General features: G+C 40.7%; 1 protein-coding gene across 1 annotated transcript; it reads right to left on the bottom strand.

The window, feature by feature from the left end:
* Positions 1–13,925: 13,925 nt before the first annotated feature.
* Positions 13,926–14,156, bottom strand: LOC125173554 (small nuclear ribonucleoprotein G-like). The gene has a single exon (XM_047872833.1). It carries the CDS (start codon positions 14,154–14,156, stop codon positions 13,926–13,928), a length of 231 nt encoding a protein of 76 aa, XP_047728789.1.
* Positions 14,157–15,042: the final 886 nt, after the last annotated feature.

Here is a 15,042-nt window from a genome sequence, read left to right as displayed (position 1 = left end):
AGCAGAAAGCCCCCCACCAAGCTACCACACAACTGTCTATCAACTCTCCTTCTCCCCCAGTAGAAGCCCAGTTCTGGCTCTGCAGACATTGGCAGTGAGGGGTGACAATCCCTGGGCTCTGCGGCCTTCCTTTTTCACCCAGGGCTGAGAGCTGCCACCTCTCCCAGGCTGAGACACAGCAAAGTTCTCTCCCAAATGAGCACCAAAGCATAAATCCACTCCACCATCAAGAGTCACCCCAGCACACAGTCTCGGCCCCCTCCTTGGGCTTCTGAAACAAACATCTCTCCAACCCAAGCAGGTACTGAGATATGACTTCACAGAATGAATCAACCTCTCAGCCCTCCATAACACCATGCTCCTGTGGGCGGAGAGGCATCCACACCCCCGGCTGTAGCTGGAGATGTAGGAAAATTCAGGAGTGAGGGGCAGGGGGCAAAGACAGAAGTGGCTGTACCACCTTTTCTGAAAGTCACTTTAAAAGGCTTTTCTGTATTCGGCAGGCCAAGGGCTGATACCTGCCCCGGGGCAGCTTTATCTCTAGGAAGGTGGCTTTGGCCTCTGTCCAGCCAGGGGGTTCTCCATCTGGCTCTACCAAAGATTATAGAGGGGTCTTGCTGTTGCTGAGAATCTGGCAATCCAGATTTGGCAGAACCCTGCAGCCCCCAGGAATTTCATAGCCCCATCTTGGTTTGGGGTTAGGGTAGGGAGGTGATGACCTTCTTCTCCAGCTCTAGTGCTCTCTTTCCATGAGACCCGATACCCTGAGTCTGACAGGAGTTGGAGGAGGGCCCTTGGGCCCTCTGTAAAATTCTCTCGGGTATTGCTGGCAAAGAGGAGGTCATCCACACGCTGGAGAAGGGTGCAGCGTGTGGCCTCCCTTGGAAAGCTGGCAAGCCCTCCGGCCAGTGCCTCCCCAAAGAGGGAAGGCAAGTTTTAAAACCCCTGTCGGAGGTGCGTCCAAGTCCATTGCATTTGATGCTCTATATCTGATTTGGTCCATTTGAAGGCAAAGAAAAGGGTTGAAGGCAAAAAAAAAAGGGTTGGCTCCCGGGGCCAAGTGGAGGCAGAAGAAGGCATCCTTTCAATCTAGACAGGTAAACCAGCTGGCAGACCCTGGGATCTAGCTAAGGAAGGTGTATGGGTTCAGGACCACTGACAGCAAGACTTGAACTGGTCGGTACCCTCCTCCGGGCTTCCTCACTGGCAAGAGTGGGGTGTTCCAGGGTGACTGGCATTCAACCAGAATGCCTGATTTCTTGGATGCCTGCCCTGGCCTCCTGTGGGGGGTGGGCATTGCCACAGTCTCTGCAGTTGAGCCCCTGGGATTAACTCTACAACGATGGGGGCATGGCTGTGGGCAAGTCCAGGGGGTTGTACTTAGCCCATGAAGTGGGGAAGGCAGTCCTGAATTCAGGCAAGTTGCTTGGTTGGGAATGGGCACAGAATAGTCTCCATTTGGATCGAATCTGAGGCTGGTACATCCCCTTGGATCAAAGGTTATTTGGGCCCCTAGCTTTGAGAGTATATCCCAGCCAAGGAGAAGGATAGGGCACTCAGGTAGGTCATGCCGTACTGTGTGGCCCCCGAATCCACATAAAGGTCATAGTTTGGCCCCCTACTTTTATTTTGACTGTGGGCTCATGGAGGCCAAGAAGAAATGAGCCAGGTCCCCCTCAACCTGAAAATATTCTTGCTTTAATATCCTTTCTTCTTGCAGCAGGCACAATGATCCCTTGCTGAAGAGGTTGTGGGCCTCCTCCCTTTTTGAAGCTGGATCTTCCCCATCGTTTTGTCATGGCTCTCTTGTGCCTCAGGGTCAAACAGGGTGTAAACCTTGCATAGTCTCTCATAATAATCCCTGGGGGATTCCCCTTGGGCTGGACATATTCATGGGCTTCTTTGCTTCTGCTCAAATCCCCACGGAAGAGAGCCTCTTGGTACCGGTGCTGTGGACCGGCATCTGGAGAGTGTCTGCGCCTGGTGGAGGGCACAATCTGGCCACTGGTTCCAGGGGAGAAAGAATCTGCCAATCCCAGAGGTGGTGGGGAGACCAAAGGTGGCAGAGTATCAGGAACCAGAAGTTCCTTCCGGGGGTGGGGGGGCAAAGATTGGTTCTTTCTCCAGTTCACCGGTGAGTATTTGTGGAGGTCAGGACTTATACAGGAGCTGATCAGGGTAACCTGGGTCTCTGGCGACAACATGCCAGATGTAGCAAACCATTGGGACAACGAAGGTTCCCTCAGAGGGCCTTCCTACACCAAAAGTGAGCCATTCTAACTCACATAGGGTCCTTAGCATGCCGGGGGTTATCTTAATTCCATAGTCTCCCCAAAATCCCTTCTTTGCTCTGTCCCGACCCCATAATGTTCCCATGAGGCAGAGTCGCAAAGACAGAGGGATGGGGTGCCCCCTCTAATGAGGAGACCAGTCAGATCCCTGTTTGTCTGTGTCCAAAAGGAACTTAGGTGACACTTAGCCGTAGCAGTCTCAGCTTTGTGACTTATGATAGGAAACTATTCCGAGGCCACCACAGACTGTATGCCATTCACCACAGAATTGTAGACGGGCCTACTCAGACTCCATATGCTTCTGGGGACCTTAAGGGTACCCGCTCGTGGAGCCACAGAATTGAACTCGGCAAGCAAGACAGACCGAGTCACACATTCACACTCACATACACACCAGAGGTTATGACATTCCCTCCCACAGAATGTCCACAGATGAGACCACTGAGGTCTCTGGGGAGTGATCAGGTTCCCCTTCCACCACTATGGGTGGACAGGACAGGACAGAATTGGGTCCCAGGTCTTACCAATCTCCGACGTTGTATCCAGATCCTCCATTTCCAAGTCTCGAGTCTGGTAGGAATGGTGGAGCAGGGCCGGCCCAAGGTGACCCAGCGGGAGACTGCCAAAATTCAGGCAGGGAGCGCCTTCTCCACTGCGATTCCTCATTCTGTCACTGCCTCGCCGTTTTCCCAAACTGGTGGCAACAATGGGCCAGTGCAGTTGGGCTTCCCGGTCAGGGCACCAAATGTTATGGAAACTGGTCTGGATCACCCGGCAGAAGAACCAAGCGGCACTCGGAGATCTTGGAAGCCAGGAGGTTTATTTTACACCAGTGGGCTCAGAGGAGATCATTCTCCAGAGGTCTGAGCCCAGAGCGTCAACAGAGGGGACAATTTATAGCCTGTTACTTCCGCATCCCTCATTGGTAGTAATCTGGTGCCTGAGGCAAGCAGGGTGTGAACAAGAACCTGGAAGGGAAGTCTTCAGACAGGGACTGAAATTCTCTCATCAGTCCTGTCGGCCATGATATATCAGATTTTTCCCTAACACTACAAGGGTAGACACATAAGGGTAGTTGCAAACCTGTCCACTGAAATTTGCCAGGGCAGAAGAGGGTGGTCGGAAGTATTCAATGTTCTGAATAGGAAAAATATGCAGCCAAGAATCCTTTATCCAGCAAGGCTGTCATTCAGAACAGAAGGAGAGAGAAAGGCTTTCCCAGACAAACAAAAAGGAGTTCATGACCACTAAACCAGCTCTGCAGGAGATCTTAAGGGGGACTCCATGAGTGGAAAGCACCAAAGACTACAAAGGACCAGAGACATCACCACAAGCACGAAACCTAGAGATAACACAATGACACTAAATCTGTATCTTTCAATAATCACTCTGAATGTAAATGGACTAAATGCCCCAATCAAAAGACACTGGGTATCAGAATGGATAAAAAACCAAAATCCCATCTATATGCTTCCTACAAGAGACACATTTTATACCCGAGGACACCTGCAGATTGAAAGTGAGGGTATGGAGAACCATCTATCATGCAACTGGATGGCAAAAGAAAGCTGGAGTAGCCATACTTATAGCAGACGAACTAGATTTTAAAACAAAGACTGTAACAAGAGATGAAGAAGGGCATTATATCATAATTAAGGGATTTATTCATCAAGAAGACCTAACAATTGTAAATGTTTATGCTGCCAGTGTGAGAGCACCCAAATATATAAATCAATTAATCACAAACATATATAAATGTATACATAATAATACAGTGATTGTAAGGGACTTTAATCCTCCACTTACAGCAAGAGACAGATCATCTAGGCAGAAAGTCAATAAGGAAACAATGACTCTGAATGACACATTGGACCAGATGGACTTAACAGATACATTCGAACTTTTCATCCAAAAGCAGCAGAATACACATTCTTCTCGAATATACATAGAACATTCTCCAAAATACATCACATACTGGTGAGAAAACAGCTCTCAACAAATATAAAAAGATTGAGATCATACCATGCACGTTTTCATATCATAATGCTATGAAACTCAAAATGAATCACAAGAAAAAATGTGAAAAGCCCTCAAATACATGAAGGTTAAAGAACATCCTACTAAAGAATGAATGGGTCAACCAGGAAATTAAAGAAGAAATTAAAAAAATATATGGAAGCCAATTAAAAGGAAAATATGACAATTCAAACTCTTTAGGATGCAACAAAGGCAGTCTTAAGAGGAAAATACATTGCATCAGCCCATGTCAAGAAGCAAGAAAGGTCCATATACAACCTAACCTCACACCTAAAGGAACCAGAAAGGCAGCAGCAAAGAAATCCCAAAGCCAGCAGAAGAAGAGAAATAATAAAGATTAGAGCAGAAACAAACAATATAGAATCCAAGAAAGAAAGAAAGAAAGAAAGAAAGAAAGAAAGAAAGAAAGAAAGAGAAAAAAATATCAGTAGAACAGATCAATGAATTTAAGAGTTGGTTTTTTAAAAGAATAACCAAAATTGATAAACCCCTAACCAGACTTCTCAAAAGAAAAGAGAGAGGACCCAAATAGATAAAATCATGAATGAAAGAGGAGAGATCACAACCAACGCCACAGTAATACAAACAATTATTAGAGAAAATAATGAAAAATTACATACCAACAAACTGGACAATTTGGAAGAAATGGACAATTCCTAGATATTCACACACTACCAAAACTCAAACGGGAAGAAATAGAAAATTTGAACAGACCCATAACCAGCGAAGAAATTGAGTTGGTTATCAAAAATCTCCCAGCAAGTAAGAGTCTTGGGCCAGATGGCTTCCCAGGGAAATGTTACCATACATTTAAAGAAGAGTTAATACATATTCTTCTCAAGCTGTTCCAAAAACTAGAAATGGAAAGAAAGCTTCTAGACTCATTCAAGGAGGACAGCATTACCTTGACTCTAAAACCAGATAAAGACCCCACTAAAAAGGAGAATTAGAGGCCAATATCCCTGATGACTATGGTTGCAAAAATTCTCAACAAGATACCAGCAAATTGAATTCACAGTATATTAAAAGAATTATTCACATGATCAAGTGGGATTCATTCCTGGGCTGCAGGGCTGGTTCAATATTCACAGTTCAATCAACATGATACATCAGATTAATCGAAGAAAGGATAAGAACCATACGATGCTGTCAACAAAGGCAGAAAAAGGATTTGACAAAAAACAGCACCCTTTCTTAATAAAAACCCTCAAGAAAGTTAGGATAGAAAGAACATACCTTAACATCATAAAGGCCATATAAGAAAGACCCACAGGTAATATCATCAATGCGGAGGGTTTTCCCCTGAGATCAGGAACATGGCAGGGATGTTCAATCTCACCACTGTTTTTTTTTTTTAACACAGTGTTGGAAGTCCTAGCTACAGCTATCAGACAACAAAATGAAACAAAAGGCATCCAAATTGACAAAGAAGAAGACAAACTTTCACTCTTCACAGATGACATGATCTTCTACATGGAAAACCCAAAAGACTCCACCCAAAAACTGCTATAGCTGATACATGAATTCAGCAAAGTAACAAAATATAAAATCAGTGTACAGAAATCGGTTGCATTTCTATACACCAATAATGAAGCAGCAGAAAGAGATATCAAGGAATTGATCCCATTTACAATTGTACCCCCAAACCATAAAATACCTAGGAATAAACCTAACCAAAGAGGTAAAAGATCTGTATACTGAAAACTATAGAAAGCTTATGAAAGAAACTGAAGAAGACACAAAGAAACTGAAAAAAAATCCAATGCTCGTAAATTGGAAGAACAAATATTGTTAAAAAGTTGATAATACCCAAAGCAATCTACACATTCAATGCAATCCCAATCAAAATAGCATGAACATCCTTCACAGGGCTAGAACAAACAATCCTAAATATTTTGTGGAACCACAAAATACCCCAAATAGCCAAAGTAATGTTGAAAAAGAAAACCAAAGCTGGAGGCATAACAATCCCAGACTTTAAGCTGTATTATAAAGCTGTAATCATCAACACAGTATGGTATTTGGCACAAAAACAGACACATAGACCAATAGAATAGGATAGGGAACCCAGAAATGGATGCACAAATATATGGCCAACTAATCTTTGACAAAGCAGGAAAGAGATTCCAATGGAAAAAAACATAAGTCTCTTTAGCAAATGGTTCTGGGAGAACTGGACAGCAACATGCAGAAGAATGAAACTGGACCACTTTCTTACACCATACACAAAAATAAATTCAAAATGGATGAAACACCTACATGTGAAGCAGGAAACCATCAAAATCCTAGAGGAGAAAACAGGCAACAACCTCTTTGACAGAGTAAAGGAAACAATCAATAAAACTAAAATGCCAACTGATGGAATGGGAGAAAATTGCAAGTGACAAATCAGATAAAGGGTTATTATCAAAAATTTATAAAGAACTTACCAAACTCAACACCTGAAAAACAAATAATCCAGTGAAGAAATGGGCAACAGATATGAATAAACACTTTTCCAAAGAAGACATCCAGATGGCAAACAGACATATGAAAAGATGCTCAACATCATTCATCATCAGGGAAATACAAATCAAAAACCACATTAAGATACCATCTCATACTTGTCAGAATGGCTAAAATTATCAACTCAGGAAACAAAAGATATTGGCGAGGATGTGGGAAGGGGAACCCTCTTGCCCTATTGGTGGGAATGCAAACTGGTTAAGCCATTCTGGAAAACAGTGTGGAGGTTCCTCAAAAAGTTAAAAATAGAATTACCCTACAATCCAGCAATAGCACTACTAGGAATTTATCCGAAGGAGACAGGAGTGCTGATTTGAAGGGACACACGCACTCCAATGTTTATAGCAACACTATCAACGATAGCCGAAGTATGGAAAGAGCCCAAATGTACATTGACTGATGAATGGATAAAGAAGATGTGGTTTATATATAACATGGAATACTACTTGGTGATGAAAAAGAACGAAATCTTGCCATTTGCAACAATGTGGATGGAACTGAAGGGTATTATGCTACGTGCAATAAGTCAGTCAGAGAAAGACAGATACCATATGATTTCACTCATATGTGGAATTTGAGAAACTTAACAGATGACCATAGGGGAAGGGAAGGAAAAATAAGATACAAACAGAGAAGGAGGCAAACTATAAGGGACTCTTAAACACAGAGAACAAACTGAGGGGTTGATGGGGGTGAGGGCTGGGGGGGGGGGGGTTGTGAAAATAGGTGATGGGCATTGAAGAGGGCACTTGTTAAGTGATAAATCACAGGAATGTACTCCTGAAGCCAAGACTACACTGTATATTAGCTAACATGGCAATAAATTTTTTTTTTAACATTTATTTATTTTTGAGAAACAGAGAGACACAGAATGTGAGCAGGGGAGGGGCAGAGAGAGACACAGAATCTGAAGCAGGCTCCAGGCTCCGAGCTGTCAGCACACAGCCCGATGCAGGGCTGGAACTCATGAACTGTGAGATCATGACCTGAGCCAAAGTCGGTCACTTAACTGACTGAGCCACCCAGGCACCCCAACAACGAATTAAAAAAAAAAAAAAAGAAAGAAAAATGTATCCAATTACAAACAGAAGTTCCAACAAAAAAGCATTACCCGGGGCGCCTGGGTGGCGCAGTCGGTTAAGCGTCCGGCTTCAGCCAGGTCACGATCTCGCGGTTGGCGAGTTCGAGCCCCGCGTCGGGCTCTGGGCTGATGGCTCAGAGCCTGGAGCCTGTTTCCAATTCTGTGTCTCCCTCTCTCTCTGCCCCTCCCCCATTCATGCTCTGTCTCTCTCTGTCCCAAAAATAAATAAACGTTGAAAAAAAAAAAAATTAAAAAAAAAAAAAAAAAAAGCATTACCCAAAGTTGAGATAATACAAAATGCAATTATATAACATAAAAACTAAATTTTGGACACTGTCTTCAAGCTTAATATTTAACAAATTTAGATTCTTGATTTTGTGTGATAAATTTCATTTATTTTTGTTGGCTTCTATGGAAGAATTTGAGACTCCATTCATATAATATATTGAATAGAGTTCCAAATTGTTTTGATTTAAGTACAAAAAAAAGATATGATATACACAGTGAAATATTACTAAGTCATAAAAAAGAATGAAATCTTGACATCTGCAATGATGTGGATGAAGCTAGAGAGTATTATTCTAAGCAAAATAAGTCAGAGAAAGACAAATATCATATGACTTCACTCATATGCAGAATTTAAGAAACAAACAAACAAACAAAAAAACAAGCAAAGGGAATAAAAGAGAGAGGCAAACCAAGAAACAGACTTCTAACTTTAGAAAACTTTAGAAAGCATACTAATGGTTACCAGAAGTAAGGTGGGTTAAATACCTGATGAGGATTAAGGAGTGTACTTGCATGAGCATTGGGTGTTGTATTTAAATGTTGAATCACTAAACTGTATACCTGAAACTAATATTACGTTGTATGTTAATCCATGGAATTTAAATTTTTTTTTTTAACGTTTATTTATTTTTGGGACAGAGAGAGACAGAGCATGAACGGGGGAGGGGCAGAGAGAGAGGGAGACACAGAATCGGAAACAGGCTCCAGGCTCTGAGCCATCAGCCCAGAGCCCGACGCGGGGCTCGAACTCACGGACGGCGAGATCGTGACCTGGCTGAAGTCGGACGCTTAACCGACTGCGCCACCCAGGCGCCCCAGTCCATGGAATTTAAATAAAAACTTTTCAGGGTGCCTGGTTGGCTCAGTCAGTTGAAAGCCGGACTTCCGCTCGGGTCATGATCTCACAGTTCGTGGGTTCAAGCCCCACATTGGGCTCTGTGCTGACAGCTCAGAGCCTGAAGCTGCTTCGGATGCTGTGTCTCCCTCTCTCCCTGACCCTCCCCCACTCTCTCTCTCTCTCTCTCTCTCTCAAAAATAAATAAACATTAAAAAAAACTTTAAATAAAAACTTTTAAAGAAAGAAAATTCTTACTGGAAACAAAAAGGGATGGACATACCCTGTTTAAAAAACAATAATTTTGATAATATATAACATATCTTTGAAAGAAAATAACATTTTCAGAAATCAGAAAAAAAATTAAAAATAAAAACATTACTACCGTCCTACATAATCTCAGCACACAAGCATATATACCCAACATAGAGCAATACACACTTCAGTATGTCCACATATCAATCACATGCATAAACCTTATAATACACTTGTACAAATCCTCCATCGACACATGGTATGAATTTGGGTACCAAGTGGGTATGGAACAAAAGGATATATATGATAGATAGATAGATAGATAGATAGATAGATAGATAGAATGTAGGATGAATATAAATATCATGAAAATAGAATGTGACAAATATGAATAGCCTGAAAGTACTGTTACTACTCAACCCTCATGATTATCACTTTCCATACTTTAACCCACCCCTAGATAAGCTTCCAATGTCAATGTGATACCCAAAGGAATACAACATCATATCCACAGATGAAAACAATACATACTGTAACTATTATTTAACAGATTTTCCAAACTTTCCATTTTTTGGCAATTTTTGTGTGAGACATAAAGATATACAATGTGACAACACACATGACACTTGGTACCCCAAGGTTTCATCAAACTACTCAACATTTAGAAAAGAGGAAATGGAACATTTGCACCCACAGGATTAGCCTGGAAGTTAAAAATAGGACCAACATTGCTTACGCACCCAGACCATCACTTCACACATCAACTAGACCTTATTTACATGTACAAAAAAACACACATTACTAGATGAAACCATTATGCCATAATTGGACATTGGCATGCCTCAGGGACTTTAAAGGTAATTTTACTGCATACTTACACAGGGACAATGTTACAAGACCAATACTTTCATTTATTTATTTATTTTATTTATTTTTAATGTTTATTTATTTTTGACAGAGAGAGTGACAGAGCATGAGCAGGGGAGGGGTAGAGAGAGAGGGAAACACGGAATCCGAAGCAGGCTCCAGGCTGTGAGCTGTCAGCACAGAGCCCGAAGCGGGCCTCGAACTTACAGACTGTGAGATCGTGACCTGAGCTGAAGTCGGACGCTCAGCCAACTGAGCCACCCAGGCGCCCCAGACCAATGCTTTTAAAACCAATTCTTCTATGATTTCAACTGAACCTTATAGCATCACACCCTATGGGGCACTTTCATGCAGAATATTCAGAAAACCAGCACCTAAAGTATCCATTTGGACCAATTCACACTTTGGTTTAGAGGGCATGGACATCACCCTGAAGGGCTAGTAAATTTCCCTAGAGCAGGAAATATAACCTCAAAGTCAGTCTTTGAAATTTTCTGCATACCATGTCATAATGGAATGGAATCAAAATTCTTGAATAATACCATGAATGGACAACTCCCACCTAATGGGATAGCTGCATTTAAGTTATACCTCAATAACACAGGATATAGTATATAATGGAATGAAGACACAAAAGGTTGTATCTATGGATGCCACACAACACCTCAATCACTGAAGACATCCCCATGGAATATATCATTATCGTGCCACGCCCTCATGGAGTTGACATATCTTCCAGTGATAACACTTTTGGATATGATCCAAGCTTATCAAAAATTGAATGCAATATTAAATAGTGGAATATTTTGAGAGATAACGTTTATGGCTTTAGGGATTACCTGTTATGGAGTTTCCTACTACAAGCTAACATCACAACCTAACAAACTACCAGTAAATATCACTAACTGTTGGAAATTTGGTCACTGTAGTTAAGGCAAAATGGTTCTCAGAACAGTCTATGACACCTTTACAATCAAACCTAAATGAGTTTTGGCACATGAGAGGTCAATGGGGTAATACAGTGTTTACGTGTGATCATACTCTAGATAATTTTAATAGCCTTGCACCTCTGAGGTCCTGTCACCTTAGGTCCTTTCACACCTACATAGAATAAGACACAACTCAGTTGCCAATACTATAATGCTATTTTAATATCAAAATCTAAAGTCAACCTATATAACAAAGAAAGTAATCATACCTCCATGTCCATTAGAACAATTAGATGCAATATATTTTTACTATTCCTTGGTTAATAAAGCTTCAATTATACAAGGAAGATCACAAGCATGATGGGAAACATTAGGAATTGATTTTAATGCAGATCTAGTGACACAGATTGATCCAGGTATGCAGCAATATTTCTCTTCATTGATCCAACCATCAGAGGCACAATGGGGTAGAACACACATAGTCAGCACAGCACCCCATCTCTGAGAATATAACCAGAACTGATTGATCAATACCAATTTATATAGCTAAAGAAGTTACCTTTGGCAAATGTGATGTATCACACAATAGTGCAATGTATTATTGAGAGGGGATATTGGAATACTACACATTGTATGAGAACTTTCCATTGGGAGCCATAATGGACACATGGCATTACTGACCCAACACCAAAAATTCTCAGACCAACTATGTTTGAACCTATATCACTTAACCCTGTGAGAATTGCATACAAATTACGTGGCATAGAGTTGAAATAACCTTCCAAAAGAAACAATTCAAACTGTTCTATATACAACCTGCATGTGAAATTTATGCAACAGAGCTGGGAAGAGCCACCACGAACTGCCTGACTTGCCACCCATCAAGAGAATTAGATTAGAATACCTCTAACAATGCAGGTAGGACTAGACATCGTCTTTAACTTAATTATCTCTGGAATTCAAGAAGGAGAAATCCAGACTATTGAGCAGGAACTATTTTGTGTTTAAAAAACACGTGAACCCCCTACTTACTGCAGTAGGAAATTTAGGTTCCAAAATCTCCTCCGTGTTCAGAGACCTACATTCTATTATTTTGCCTATGCATGATTACCATGCCTAGCACCTGGAGCTTAACTATAACATTGGCCATAAGCTCCAAACCTTCCAACAGAATTTACTCAATCTTAGAAATTTCTACCTAAGAGAACAATTAAAAAATTACTATAGAATCAGTAACCTACTGGAGAGAGTATGGAATAATATCAGAAACATTATTATAACCGGTAAAATGTGTTCTTTGGGCTGGATGGAGTCTCTCTTACAGTTAGACACCTCCAGACCATCAGGTTGTGACAATACAAGACAATGTAAACTTTCATTGTTGAGACTATTAGAGGGTCGAAGTTTATTAGCATTTGACACATACACATATGAAAGGACATGGTAACACAGCTCTTTTGGCAACCCATGTACCCTTCTGGATTGATGGCTATTTACTACCCAAAGAGATGATATTTCAATGGTCTAATGGCATGTATTATACCTAGTGTGAATTAGAAATCAATGCTAATCTGGGGCACCTGGGTGGCTCAGTCAGTTAAGTGTCCTACTTCAGCTAGGGTCATGATCTCACAGTTCGTGGGTTTGAGCCCCTAGTCAGGCTCTGTGCTGACAGCTTAGAGCCTGGAGCCTGCTTCAGATTCTATGTATCCCTCTCTCTCTCTCTGCCTCCTCCATTCGCACTCTGTCTCTCTCTCAAAAATAAATAGAACATTTAAAAAAATTAAAAAAAAAAGAAATCAGTGCTGATCTGTATCCTTTTCCAAGAACATCCAAGGAAAATGTATTCCTAGACATGGGACATTTGAACTGGACACCTGGTGTTAAGAACTCAGAGGTCATATTCTGTAATCACTCTATGATGAATGATACTGTCATCACCGTGGACAATGAGTACATTAAAATACTGTATGCTATTAATGTGACATTGAATAATGTTACCATGATGGGTATTTTTTATCTCAGAATATTCATATAAAGATTTTCCAACATCCTAGCATACTAAAGTAACAGAAATACCTTGGGTGAAACTGACAAAATTGACCAGCTTTTAGATGGAAGCTTAGAAGATCCCATAAAACCTAGCAGCCCATAAAACAAGCTAACCCACTCTGAACACCCTGCACAGGCCATTCATGCGCCCTCAAAACTCATCAACACCAACATAGCTGCATTAAACAGAGATACACAAAATTTACATATTATTTGTTTTGTTTTGTTTTGTTTTGTTTTTCTCTAGAGTTCTATTTCTGTTCTTGTCTTCAAAAAAATTTTCCCCGTTTATGTTCAAAATAAACAACTGTATCGTTACTTCCTGTGTTTTATTTCAATTGCACTATACTTGGAATGTAGATGTATTTGGAAAAGTCAGAGTACATCAAAACTATTACAAGAGTTTTGAAAATTACAGTTAATGTTTCAGAAGAAATCTGCTCAGGTTTGCAGGTTCTTTATCTTTCCATTAAAAGATGAAAAAAAGCCATCCTAGTCACGCCTCACATTTAATCAGATTCTTCCGTATTAATGCGTTAAAGCTTTGGAACAAATCAGTCTCAACCAGGAACAGCTCGTGTTAGAAAAAACTAGAATAAGAACTACCATTCAATTTTTCATGCTCAGAATGCCTGAGAAAGCATTTTTGGACTATTAAGAAAGTTTATTTAGCATAAAAGTTCAATATGAAAACGCATGACCTGATTTTTATATTGTAGTAAAACAGATGCTATGGAGGGGACATGTGAAAGCAGTTGGTGTCTGCTGGTGAACACACCCATTGTTTATACTCGTTCCAAGGCTTCTAACAGGATGATACGATTTCCTGGCATTACCACCATTCCAATATCGTTCTCTTGCCCACTAGTTGCCATCTCCACACATTCATCCATCACAAGATTCATAAAGGGATCGAAGCCCCGCAATATTCCTTGGCCACGTCTGCCACCATTTAATTTCAATGGTAATTTCTTGTCCGTAAATTTTTTCAACTCAGGAGGGTGAGCTTTGCTCATGGTGTCTACTCGGCAAGCTCAAAGATCCAAAATTTACATATTAAATATTCCTTTCTGGAATTGCTAACAAAACCTTTTCAACATGTGATTTGTTCTGGCTATATTTGTTCTGGTCTGGGTATAACCCTTAAAATTACTTACAGGTGGGCAGGAATTATTTCTCTACCCATATTTGGAGATCCATTAAGGAAATCTTTCTCATTGCTTTTAGCTATTATCTTTGCTCCATATCTTATTGAACATGCTATTATAATGTTATGCACCCTGAGGCTTAAGAAGGGAAAATTACAAAAAGACTGATTAACCACACCTTTGCCATTCTTTTCTATGAGCCTATAATGAAGATCTCATATGTATTTGTGGACTTCTACCTACCTATACTTGACAATATGATTTTCATTTGGTTGTTTTGTTGATTTCTTAGCTTACCTTAATGGACTTACTTACTAAGATAATTTCACTTACCTTAATACTAAATTCAGATTTAGTTTGGTTCTTCTTACTTGACTTAATTCTTATTAAATGTGACTTTGGGTTTTAGTTTTGACTGCGATTTGACTTTATAACCTGATTTGACTGATATCTGATTTAATCCTTAATTTTGCTTTACTGTAAGCAATAGAACTTGTTTTATTTAGTGTGATGTTCATTTTATGATGTCAGTTGACATTTCATAGGATCTGAGATTGATTTGAGTTTGTTTGATTTTCATTGGAACCATGGTTGGATGACTTAGATTTGCCTTCATCCAAGTTAGCGGAATAAAAGCACAGTGCTGATCTGGTTAAAGATGTAGTTGATTCCTTAATGATCCTTAAGATTAGTCATGAGGAATCTCCGGGTGCGATGTAGAGAACAAGATGGAGTCACTCCTGTCAAGCAATGA

The sequence above is a fragment of the Prionailurus viverrinus genome, chromosome C1, assembly GCF_022837055.1.
Source record: "Prionailurus viverrinus isolate Anna chromosome C1, UM_Priviv_1.0, whole genome shotgun sequence".
In the NCBI taxonomy this organism is placed as follows: domain Eukaryota; kingdom Metazoa; phylum Chordata; class Mammalia; order Carnivora; family Felidae; genus Prionailurus; species Prionailurus viverrinus.
This window is presented reverse-complemented; position numbering and strand designations above follow the sequence as displayed.

What these genes read in the sequence shown, in the direction of transcription:
- LOC125173554 (XM_047872833.1), bottom strand. Translation starts at nt 14,156, where the DNA reads ATGAGCAAAGCTCACCCTCCTGAGTTGAAAAAATTTACGGACAAGAAA.